We start from the raw sequence: 12523 nt of genomic DNA, 5'->3' as shown, positions 1-12523 counted from the left end.
CAATTGCAAAATTCACCCGCATTTGGCGGATGGGCAGGTGTTAATTTCATGCCCTGATCTTATTTAACGGACAGATATCAGAGCTGTGTCAATCCTCTCATCTAACTCGTAGCAAGAAAACTATTTATATGATGGTATTTCCCAAAATGTCGAACTGATCCTTTAGTGTGTGTGACTGTGTGTGGTGTGTGTGTTTGTGTGTGTTCATTTGTAGGGTCCTTCAGGAGTGCAGGGGCCTGTTGGATACCCTGGACAACGAGGAGTCAAGGTAGGAAATGCAAATGCAAAAATATTCCTGCTATTGTGTAAATACCCTGGGAGTACAGTTTTACTGATCCTCTGGCTGATGGTATTCTATTGGTTGAGAAAGTCTCTTAAACCCCCATTCAATAAATAAAAAGAACAACATGTAATAAGGCTGTATTTTGTAGTTGACCTAACCACCTGTCCATCATCTAACCAAAAGATTAAGCAGGTATTGGTTTTCGCTGCCAACAGTCAGGTTTAATAGAAGCATGGTAGCAAATTGATATGCTTGCCACCTTGTCAAGATGTCATAAACAGCCTGTAATAAAATATAATAATTTTTCTGTTTTTCTTCCTGTTTGTTTATTCTCTCCTGTTTTACAGGGGGCAGATGGAATCAGAGGATTAAAGGGAAGCAAAGGCGAAAAGGTTAGAGGGACAGATAAGTGGTTCATGATGTTTTGTTGTCTGAAAATAACATATTACCGTCACAGAACAAGTACAGTATGCATGCAAGTGTTTTTCACTACCATCTGGGATTTTATGCTGTCTGTGAAACTGGATTTTCTGTCTTTCTTCCTGTCTCCTCCAAATCATTCTGTCTGCAGGGAGAGGATGGTTTCCCTGGAGCTAAAGGGGAGATTGGAGCAAAGGGGGACGATGGAGAAAACGGAGCTGAAGGTGGTCGAGGAGAAGATGGGCCTGAGGGCCCCAAAGGACAGATGGGTCCTCAAGGAGAAGCTGGCCCTTCTGGCACTTCTGGAGAGAAGGTACAGAGCTCCAAATTAATAAAATAAATGTATGCTTAACTGAATATGCACAACAAAAAACGGTAAAAGACAGCTTAAAGCTTTAGTGCGTAACTTTTTGATATTAAGGAACGTCTATTACATTCAAGCCATTGCCAAATGAGTTGCCACAAAGCTAATTAAGACGATCCGCTCCACACAACTCTCTCTGTATTTCTCAGTATGGCTATGTTCAGAAGATTGTGGCCTCCAGTGACTTTCAGCGCAGAAGCTCAAGTGAAAATTATTACCTATTCTGAATAGTCCATCGTGTTTTTTAATCCTCCGTGTCCTTCTACTAACAACTGCGTGGGGGAGGGTTGTTGGGGGCGTGCGCAATCACGTAAGGCTAATGTCATGGACGCGCCAACAGTTTTGTTGTCATTACTTCATTACTACGACAAAAACTACTCACTGTAGCTTTAAGAGTCACGCTGTCTCTCTTTTAGGGGAAACTGGGAGTTCCTGGGCTGCCAGGATATCCAGGGCGACTAGGGCCCAAGGTAAAATAAATACAAAAAGCAATCAACAATTGATTAAATTAATCTAAATAAGTTACAAATATAGTAGATATAATGTATACAAACAAAATGTGTGCACCTTCTTCCTCCTGTTCAGGGCTCTGATGGATTTCCTGGTCCAATGGGAGCTGCAGGAGAGAAAGGGAAGAAAGTGAGTAGAGGGTTTAAAATCAGGATGATATTGTGTCAGGAAATCCGACTTTCTTCCAATAATGTTCTGTCTTTTGTGGTGTTACCCAGGGTCCTGCAGGACAGCAAGGAGCCGCAGGCCAGAGGGGTCCGAATGTGAGTGCTGTGTCTCAAAACATTCCCTAGCACAGAAAGTGAGCTTCATTTCCCTCAAGACTTGTTGGAGATCAAAAACAAAGCTAAAAGAGAGTGAATATTTGACTAACATTTGTCTTGTGGTCAGAAACATGACTCCTAATGAATGCCACTGTTGCTCCATGTCTGTTGGATGTGTAAATAGGCAACAGTTTTCCAACTAGTTTGCCATCTTATAGGGTTAGTTTGGATCTTTTACAGTGGGGTTGTATGAGGCACTTATCCGTAGTCAGTTTATTAGCTACAGTAGAGTAGATGGCGGTCTGCACCTCCCCAGTTTGGAGAAGCAGACAGGAGTACTGATAAAGAAGCTAGGCTGTACTGCTTACAGCAAAACGTATTTTAGCCACCTAAACCGTGACATCAGACAGCCATTTATGACAAGGAACTGAAGCCGTTATATCCTGTATGCTGTCCTAACAGAAACTGTTGTTGGGATTTCTCTATGTACGACTATGTACTACTTAACTTAATGAATTATTTAAGGAGACCAAGCTGGGGATATAATAAGGACCTTTATTTAAAACAAAAGCTCCTGAGTTTGGGGCAGCCTCTAGCTCACCTGGTAGAGCCTCGCCAGCGGCCCGGGTTCAAATCCAACTCGAGGCCCTTTGCTGCATGTCATCCCCCCCTCTCTCCCATTTCCTGTCTCTCTTCAGCTGTTCTAAATAAAATAAAAAAAAAATAAAAAAAATCAATTTAAAAAATTTCACTCTGCAGAGCATCACTAAAGACCTTCTAGAAGCATGCAGTACTTTACACATTGGGGATGGACTTCATCTCACAGCATAGTATATCATCTGACAGTCAATTTATAACAGACCATCGTTTATCTAGGCCCTCTTGCAAGGCTGTAGACCGGACTCGAGTTGGGACTCAAGACCGTTTTTCTATGGTCTCGGACTTGTCTCGGACTCGCTAGTATTTGGACTCGGACTTGTCTCAGCCTTGGCCACTGATCTTGCCAAATATGGCATTTGGTCTCAACCGAGTCCGGGTGTCTTTATTATGTTGACAATAATATTGGAGGGAAAGTGAAACCCAAAATGATTGTCTTGATACTTTCATGCGTAAGACCTTTTTTTCTGTCCTGGACTCGGTCTTGACTCAAACTCAAACCTTTTTGGACTTGGTCTTGTCTTGGACTTAAACCTCTTTGGACTCGGTCTTGGACTTATCTTGGGCTCGACAAAAGTGGTCTTAACTACAGCCCTGCCCTCTTGTGGACTGTAGTAAACTCTCTGTCCTCTTAAACGACCTGCGCACTTCCTGTTTCCATAATTTTACCTAGCAGAACACAGCAGTTGCTGGTCTACCGCTACCTCATTTGGTTGGTTAGATAGTTTTAATGTGTAACTTTGGTGTTTTAAAAGAGTATAAACTAACAAAACTAACTAATTAATAGAGGCAGTGGTAGACTAGCAGCATCTGTGTTGTGTAAGGATAAAGCCAGAGAATGTCTATATGCATAATTTTTTGTCTAGTAATTTGAATGTTACATTCAAAAGAGGAATGGCATAAAAATGCACACTGCTGGGTGTTAGATTTTTTTAAAGTCGCTTTTTTTGTTCTAAAAAGCTTTTTAAAATTTCAATGATGTCATACACATTGTATGGCCAGAGATACTGCTTTATGGCAAGCTCTGAGTCTCTACCTTTTTTCTCTCGACAACATAGCTGACAGGTTAGGCTTTCCCTGTCAATACACGTACTAGAAAGAGTTTTGGTTTGCTAATGTTTTAAAGACCATGGCGAAATATTCACACACACAGACACACACACACACACACACACACACACGCTTCGGATGCCATCAAGTGGGATTTCTGGTCGTAAGCTATCCTTCACTGACCAATCAGCATTCATTAGCAGAATGTTAGCGTATTATGGGCAACAACTACTGAACCTGTAAGAAATCCAAAGGACATAGGTACTCGTTAATTCAACTTTCAACCTATAATCCTTGTTGAACTTGCAAAAACTACAATCAAATCTGAGATTTTTCAACAACAATCAGACAAAAGAGACAAATTTAGCCATCTAGCTCCGAAGACTCTCATTCATTTTGCACTCACCCGCGATCACCCCCAGTGGAACTCTTGTAGAACTGCAACCAAATTTTGTACAATGGGGCTTAATAGGGAGTGAACAGGCTCTGACGGGCTCTGGATAAAGTACTGTTTTTTTGTCAAAAGAGTCTGGTGGTTTTGAAGAGAGCAATATAACAGCTTCAGTTTCCCCTTATAAAGCGCTGTCTAGCGGCATTGTAAAGCGGTTAAAATATTCTAAATAAGGCCTACGCTTAAACTGATAGCCTATTAATTTTTTTAAGCAGGCCTTTTTTTTTTAAATACTTTTTTTTCTGTGTGGCCACGTCCATAGCAGCACAGCTAAGCTTGTTGGTACTCCTGCCTGCTTTTCCAAACTGGGGGCATACCGACCACCATCTACTGAAGGTAACACACTGACTTTGGCTAATTACCTCATACAACCCCACTTCAAAAGTTCCAAACTATCCCTTTAACTTAAAAGGTGATGATGTGTCTCTGAGTATGTTTGCCAATATTCCACTATTATTCCTAATATGAAAATTTTCCAAATTTGATGGCCGGAATGAAAGGGGACTGTGTTTGCACAGTCCAACAAGTCCGCCACTGGTGTAAAACTTTGAAAAAATAATATTTTGCACGGCTGCTTGTAAACGGGAATCTAAGTGGAATATTCACTTGTTCACAATTACTCACATTGTAAATTTTAATTGTGTGAATATTCCCCATAGATTCCTGTTTACATGCAAAATATGAACAGTTATTCACAATGTGAATAATTGTGAACAACAGCTTAGTCAGAATATCGCCTATTTCAGAAAAAGGGAAAGAAAACTGAATCTTATGTGCATGTAAACATAGTCAGTGTTGTGTTTGCAGCTTGTTTCTGCTTCCCCATGTGGCCCAAAAATATATTTTCTATTCTATTCTATTCTGAAGTTTAGTTTCAAAACTTGACAATATTCCTGAAATGTAGTTTTTGTTGATGCCTTCACCATTGTCACCTTAAAGTCACAATATTGCAGATCTCTGAGTCATCACTCTGTTTACTGAACCATTATATACCGTATAATTGGTCACTACCTACTGAACTGAAGATTGGTTTAAACCATGTCTTCTGTCTCAGGTCAGTAAAAGTTCATGGCTTTATTAGGTTTAGTTTTACTTACTTAGTCTTGTTTTTTTGCCAGGGTGCACGAGGTGGCAGAGGTGCAAAAGGACCTACAGGGAAATCAGGAGAAAAGGTCAGCTGACTCTCTTCTCAGCCAATAGTAACACCCTGTCGGTCATTGTTAATGGGTGAATACACAAGCACTATTAGCTGTGCTTCACCACTTTCTATCTGTCACTGCTTACATGTTCTTCTTCACTCTTATATTTTCATAGGGCGTCTCAGGACAGGATGGGCCTTCAGGATCTCCTGGTGAAAGGGTAAGAATAACACTGTTAATATATGTTATTAGTTGATTGATCGCCTATTATAATGGCTGTTTATGTTTTTTAAGGGGCCTCAAGGGCCGCAAGGACGGAATGGAGAGTCAGGACCTAAAGGATCAAGCGTGAGTTGTGAGATAACACACAGACACACATTTACAAATTTAAAATGTATTTATTGATTCATGAACCCCTATGAGACATTGAGGAAGAGGTGAAGTTACCTTGTCCGGGGGAAGCCCAAGGTCCCCTTCTGGAGCCAGGCCCAGATGGAGGGCTCATCAGCGAGCGCCTGGTGGCCGGGTTTGCCATGGAGTCCGGCCGGGCCCAACCTGAAAAAGCAACGTGGCAACTTTCTCTCTATCCCATGGGCTCATCACCTGTGGGAGGAAGGAGGTGGCAGTGAAGGTCAGGGGCCTCGATGGACCAGACCCTGGCGGTAGAGGCTGCCTCTGGAGACGTGGAATGTCACTTCACTGTGGGGGAAGGACCCAGAACCTGTGCGGGAGGTGGAGCGCTACCAATTAGATCTGGTGGTCTCTGTTCTGGAATTATACTCCTTGATAGGGGTTGGATTCTTCTTCTCCGGAGTTGCCCAGGGTGTGAAGCGCCAGGCAGGTGTGAGGATACTCACAAGCCCCCGGCTGAGTGCCGCTACGTTGGAGTTCACCCCGGTGGACGAGAGGGTTGCTCCCTACGCCTGCAGGGTGTGGGGCGGGAACTCAGACTTTTGTTTGTGCATATGCACCAAAAAAAAGCTCGGAGTATTAGGCCGTCTTGGAGACCTTGAATGGAATCCTGTTTGGGGCTCCAGTGGGGGACTCTGTAGTTCTGCTGGGGTACTTCAACGGATACGTAGGCAATGACAGAGACAAATGGAGAGTTGTGATTGGGAGGAACGGCCTCCAGAATCCGAGTGATTGTTCATCTGTGCTAGTCATGGATTGTCTATGACGAACACCATGTTCGAACATAGGGATGCTCATAAGTTTACATGGTACCAGAGCACCCTAGGCCGAAAGTCAATGATTGATTTTATAATCGTTTCATCTGATCTTAGGCCGTATGTTTTGGACACTCAGGTGAAGAGAGGGGCGGAGCTGTCAACCGATTACCATCTGATGGTGAGTTGGGTCGGGGGTGGGGGGAAGACTCTTGACAGACTTGGTAAATCGAAATGGGTTGTGTGGGTAAATTGGGAACGTCTGGAGGAGGACCCTGTCTGACAGACTTTCAACTCACACTACCGGCGGAGCTTTTTGCGCATCCCTGTGGAGGCCGGGGGCATTGAACCTGAGTGGACAATGTTCAAAGTTTCCATTGCTGAAGCTGCAGCTGGGAGCTGTGGTCTTAGGGTCTTAGGTGGCTCAAGGGGCGGAAACCCACAAACAACGTGGTGGACACTGGTGGTCAGGGAAACCGAGTCTTTCCGGGATATGTAATTGCGGAGTACCCCAGAGGCAGTTGCAGGGTACTGAAGGGCTCAAAAGGCTGCAACATCTGCCGTGAAAAAGGCAAAGCAGCGGGTGTGAGAGAAGTTTGGAGAAGACATGGAGAAGGACTTTAGGTCGGCACCAAGGTGCTTTTGGAAAACCGTTCGCCACCTCAGGAGGGTGGAGTAGAGAGCCATCCAAGCTGTGTACAGTAAGGATGGGACGCTGTTGTCCTCAACTGATGAGGTAATAGGGCGGTGGAAGGACCACTTTGAGGAACTATGTCAGAGGCAGAGCAGACGGATGATAGAGGATTGTCGTCAATTTCCCTGGTGGATGTCGCTGAGGTAGTCAAACAACTTCACAGTGGCATAGCCCCATGGATTGATAAGATCAGTCCAGAAATGCTGAAAGCTCTGGGTGTGGAGGGGCTGTCTTTGATGCCACGCCTCTTCAACATTGCATGAAAGTTTGGGACAAGGCCTAAGGAGTGGCAGACTGGGGTGGTGGTTCACCTGTTCAAAAAGGGGGACTAGAGGGTGTGTGCCAATTACAGGGTTATCACAGTTCTTGGCCTCCCTGGTAAATTCTACTCCAAGGTGCTGGAAAGGAGGGTGCGGCAGATAGTGATACCTCGGGTTGAAGAGGAACAATGCAGGTGCCGTCCTGGTCGTAGAACAATGGACCAACTCTAAACTCTCGCAAGGATTTGGAGGGAGCCTGGTAGTATGCCCAACTAGTCTACATGTGTTTTGTGGATCTGGATAAGGTGTATGAACGGGTCCCCCAGGAGATACTGTGGGAGGTGCTGCGGGAGATGACCCCCTCACCCCATCCAATCTCTGAATGACCAAAGCGAGAGCTGTGTCCGGGTTCTCAATATTAAGTCGGACTTGTTTAACGTGAGGGTTGGCCTCGGCCAGGGCTGCGCTTTGTCACCACTCCCTTTTGTAGTAGATATGGACAGGATATTGAGGCGTAGTCAGGGTGGGGAGAAGTTGCAGTTCGGTGGGCTGGGGATCTCATCACTGCTCTTTGCAGATGATGTTGTCCTGATGGCATCATCAGCCTGCAACCTTCAGCACTCACTGGATTGGTTCGCAGCCGAGTATGAAGCAGCTGGGATGGGGATCAGCACCTCTAAATCTGAGGCCATGGTTCTCAGCATGAAACCAAAGCCGTGCCTACTCCATGTAGGGACGAGTCCTTATCCCTAGTGAAGGAGTTAAAATATCTTGTGGTCTTGGTCGCAAGTGAGGGCATAATGGAGCGGAAGATTGGTCTGAGAATTGGCGCAGTGAGTGTGATATTAAATTGAATTTATCGCACTGTTGTGATAAAAAAAGAGCTGAGCCAGATGGCAAAGCTCTCGATCTACCGGTCAATTTTCATTCATACCCTCACCTATGGTCATAAAGGTGGGGTCATGGCCAAAAGAACCAGAATGGGTTTCCTTACGAGGGTGGTTGGCGTCTCCCTTAGAGATAGGGTGAGAAGCTCAGCCATCTGTGTGGAGCTCGGAGTAGAGCCGCTGCTCCTTTGCTCTAACCTGGTTTGGGAACAACTTTGGATCCCCCAGTTGGAGCTGGTTGATGTAGCTCGGGAAAGGAAAGTTTGGGGTCCCCTGCTGGAGCTGCTGCCTCCGCGACCCAACACCGGATAAGCGGATGAAGATGGATGGATGAATGGTCATAATGTGTATTTTTAACTGTTTATCAGGATAAAGATTTACTTCACCACTCCACAAAGTCTTCTATTTTGTTAGGGGGGACAAATCATATAAATATAAAAAAACACATTGACATAGTATACTGGCAAATACACATTTATAGTGTACAGCTAAGGATAATTTCTCAGCTTAACACAGTTGGTATACTTCTTTCCCATTGCTAAAATCTCTGTTGCTCCTTTTTCCAAAACAGTTTTATTGTTTCTCATCCATTTTTTTTATTTGTTTTAGTTTAATGATTTAGTGGAGATAACAACAACAACAAACCACATACTATAGGTCAGTCTTAAGTCTCAACATTAAATTCAGAAGAAAACAAGAACTATAATTTTCATCTTCAAGCCTTCACAGTGAAAACCCAATCTTCCAAAAATAAAAAAGGTCCCAAACCTTTGGCAACCAGAGACAGTGTCTGATTTGTTTCAGTCCAGTTTCTATTTTATATCGGGGCTTGGATGACAGGTGGTGTTTTGTTGTGGTGCAGTTTGCATGGTGCCAATATTTCATACTGCTTCAGGTGTCATCAAAATAAATCATCAAAAGAAAATTCTGATTGAGAAAGCACTACAAATAAATCCTAAAACCTATCATATGCTCCTATGAACTGCCTCTGATGGCCTGCAAGGGGCAGTTCCTGCTGTTGTTTTTGAATATTTGACACCTCATTAACTAAAATGCTTGTGTGTGTGTGTGTGTGTGTGTGTGTGTGTGTGTGTGTGTGTGTTTGGTGTTGGGTGTGTGGTGTGTGTGTGTGTGTGTGTGTGTGTGTGTGTGTGTGTGTGTGTGTGTGTAGGGTCCTGCTGGGAAAGACGGACTTCCAGGTCACCCAGGTCAAAGAGAGAGCCAGTAAGTAAAGTCAAAGTTCATGAAAGTCATTTTTGTTTTGAGTTTCTGAAATGTATTCTTCCATCATTTATGTCCTCTTTTTTGTGAGTAATTGATGTAAATTTAAGATTTGATTTTGGATTGAGGGAGAATATGTGTAAATAGCATTTGGGAAGCGGGTAGATTTTATAATCATATGTAGATCTTAGATATGCGGACATTGGGTGGGATTAAATATTGTTTGTATTTCTTCTCACTCCTTTTGGCATATGTAAACAGACTGTCAAGTATTCACAATTTCTTTTGTTGTAGTTATTATTCATTTATTGTCTTGTTATTTGTTTATTATGATTTGTTTTGCTGTGTCTGTTCTTTACATATTCGACATAAACACACACAAAAAAAGATCATCAGTTACTGCACTTTGGAAAATGGTTTTTACTCACACACACACACACACACACACACACACACACACACACACACACACACACACACTCAATCACAAACCAGAATATGTTTTCTTACCCATCTTTTTCTGTGACTGCAGGGATTCCAAGGGAAGACAGGACCTCCCGGACCCTCAGGTGTTGTGGGGCCACAGGTGAGCTCAACAATGTGACTCAGCTCTGTCACGCAATGTTCCTCCAGGCTTGTGCTTCATGTCTGTATTGGTGTAATTGATCCAATCACCTTTGTGTGTTTCAGGGGAAATCCGGTGAACCCGGTCCAACAGGCGACCGGGGTCACCCAGGGACACCAGGTGTACCTGGAGAGCACGGTTTACCTGGTGTTGCTGGGAAGGAAGGTGGAAAGGTGGGTCCACAGAGTCACTCACATCATCTTATGGCACTTACCCACTGCTAGTACCAGCTCTGCTTGGCTTGGCTCGACTCCACCCGACCGCGGTGCTCCGTCCTCCATTTTCCATTGCAGATTTAGGACCGCCTCATGTGTGAGGCAAGCGTGGCCGGTCTTCATAGCGCAGCTGCAGGAAACTGCCTTGACCTAACGCGACACACACACAGAATGTTGAAGGTGTGTTGTTTTTGATTCTCAGAAGACACAAGTTGTTTCAAAAGAAGCTTGAGGCAGCAAAAAAATGGTGGGTTTGTTCAGGACAGCCCCCGTCTGTCGCTACGATTCTCTCTGACGAATCAGTAGTCTGCAGGTTTTCTTGTCACCTTTTGGTATCGCCTCAGCTCACTTGGAACCTCAATGGAGGTGATACTAAAAAAAATACCTGTTAGCAGGTACTAGGGACCTTTTTTCATAATTGAAAAACAAAAAAGGCGAGTAGAGTCGAGGTGAGTCGAGCAGGTACCATGTAATGGAAATGCGCCATAATAGAGTCTTTGTTTGTGTTTTAATTGTATTATGTTATTTTTGTGTCTCAGGGAGATCCAGGTTTACCTGGGACCTTTGGGAAGAATGGCCCTACAGGACTGAAAGGGTTCAGGGGGAGCAGAGGAGCCCCTGGAGATATGGTAACATACACAGAATGTTGCACACAAATACACATTCACCACAACCTGTTCAAATTACTTGATTTCTTCATGTCATAAATGATGCAAGCTACATAGTAAAAAATGATGTGTGATTAATCCAGGGACCTCCTGGTCTGAAAGGAGGATCTGGACCTACTGGATCGCCAGGAGCAATAGTGAGTTACAGTACACTTCTTTCTGTGTTACTATAGTTCATGTCCATGATGTCCCCTGAATTGGTTTGGGAAATGAAGCATATGGATTCAGTTGCACTTTTTCTTTTGTTTCCAGCGCAAAACTTTACACAAGACCAATTAAACCATGATCAATTGGTTTCCTCTGACCAAATTCAATAAAGTCAATATACATTATAGTCAATTGTAGTCACTATTTTGTCATGTATTATAATTGGAAGCAGTATCAAGCATTACATATGATTCTAGCGGTTTTTATGCCTCCATTATTTTTTGCCTTCATTGCCTCAGTACTTTAAATTGCCGAGACGTTCAAACACCAACACGTCCTGTCTGTAGGGGTCGACAGGTGAAAGAGGCCCTCCAGGACCAGCAGGTGGCATCGGACAGCCCGGTCGGGCCGGAGCGATTGGAGGACTTGGACCAATGGGAGAGAAGGGCGAGCCTGTAATGACATCTCCTTTTTTATGCATTGCTGTATTTAGTAGTTATTTTATTAGGTCTTCTCCCCTTGGATTGACGCCTTTTGATACCTTCAGCCCAATATGTAAAAATTCATTTTCAGTACTGATGGAAATAACATTTAGATCTGTGTGTGTGTGTGTGTGTGTGTGTGTGTGTGTGTGTGTGTGTGTGTGTTTGGTTCTGTGTGTGTGTGTGTGTGCGTGTGTGCGTGTGTGTGTGTGTGCGTGCGTGGCTTGTATGCAGAATAACACATGTTGAATGTATTAATGTTCCAGGGAGAAAAGGGTCCGATTGGACCAGCCGGTCAGGATGGAGATCAGGGACCTGTAGGAATGCTTGGGGCTATGGGCCCTGTAGGACCTGCAGGAGACGACGGAGATAAGGTGAACTGGGTGTGTCTGTGAGTCAGTGAGGCAAAGAGAGAGTTTGTGCTTGTCCTGTGGCTATACATTGTGTCTCCTCTGTGTGTGTTTGTATGTCCACAGGGAGAGCAGGGACAATCTGGGCAGAAAGGCAGCAAAGGAGACAAAGGGGAAGCCGTGAGTCTGAAGCTAAAGAAGTACATCAACATAGACCATACTCCATAACCAGAGTAGATCTAATCATGACTGAATGTGTCTCTCTCTCCCACTTTCTCCCACTCTTCCTTCACAGGGCCCCTCAGGCCCTGCTGGCACTCAAGGTGTAATTGGTCAGCCAGGACTTCCGGTGAGTCTGCTCTTCTCTTTGTATTCTGTTTGTCTTTGATAAAGGTGTCTGAATGTCTGAAGTTCTAAACATGGACTCTTGGAAAAAGATTTGTGGAAAAATGCCTTGGTTACCTTGTTTCAAGCCATTCTAGTGTGGTATAGAAAGTCAGCAGGAAGACCAATCAGAGTGAAGCAGCTTACCTCATTGAATATTAATGAGAACTGGCACAAATCAAGCCAACAGCTAGCCAATAAGAGCCTGGCTATCAGCAGCTTTACCCAGCGCAAGTGGGCGAGCTCGTGAATAGTTAATAACTCAGGCAACATGACGTCAGACTGAC

At 44.1% G+C, this 12523-nt stretch overlaps 1 protein-coding gene and 1 long non-coding RNA gene across 2 annotated transcripts in view; one reads left to right on the top strand and one right to left on the bottom strand.

Annotated features, from left to right (window-relative positions):
* The window catches only part of LOC116696824 (uncharacterized), a 17851-nt gene extending 13453 nt beyond the window's left edge, over positions 1-4398 (bottom strand). Inside the window, exon 1 of the long non-coding RNA XR_004333842.1 lies at positions 4285-4398. This is a non-coding gene — a long non-coding RNA (uncharacterized LOC116696824). The remainder of the gene's footprint in view (positions 1-4284) is intronic.
* LOC116696816 (collagen alpha-1(XI) chain-like) overlaps positions 1-12523 on the top strand; it is a 44435-nt gene that overhangs the window by 22525 nt on the left and 9387 nt on the right. The window contains 18 exon segments of the mRNA XM_032528002.1: positions 215-268; positions 631-675; positions 855-1016; positions 1484-1537; positions 1653-1706; positions 1796-1840; positions 5117-5170; positions 5313-5357; positions 5432-5485; positions 9316-9372; positions 9898-9951; positions 10056-10163; positions 10745-10834; positions 10957-11010; positions 11368-11475; positions 11769-11876; positions 11979-12032; positions 12148-12201. Coding sequence (XP_032383893.1) covers positions 215-268; positions 631-675; positions 855-1016; positions 1484-1537; positions 1653-1706; positions 1796-1840; positions 5117-5170; positions 5313-5357; positions 5432-5485; positions 9316-9372; positions 9898-9951; positions 10056-10163; positions 10745-10834; positions 10957-11010; positions 11368-11475; positions 11769-11876; positions 11979-12032; positions 12148-12201 — 1254 coding nt within the window.

The sequence above is a fragment of the Etheostoma spectabile genome, chromosome 2 (assembly GCF_008692095.1).
Source record: "Etheostoma spectabile isolate EspeVRDwgs_2016 chromosome 2, UIUC_Espe_1.0, whole genome shotgun sequence".
In the NCBI taxonomy this organism is placed as follows: domain Eukaryota; kingdom Metazoa; phylum Chordata; class Actinopteri; order Perciformes; family Percidae; genus Etheostoma; species Etheostoma spectabile.
Note: the sequence above shows the minus strand (reverse complement) of the source record. Positions and strands in the feature narration are given on the sequence as shown.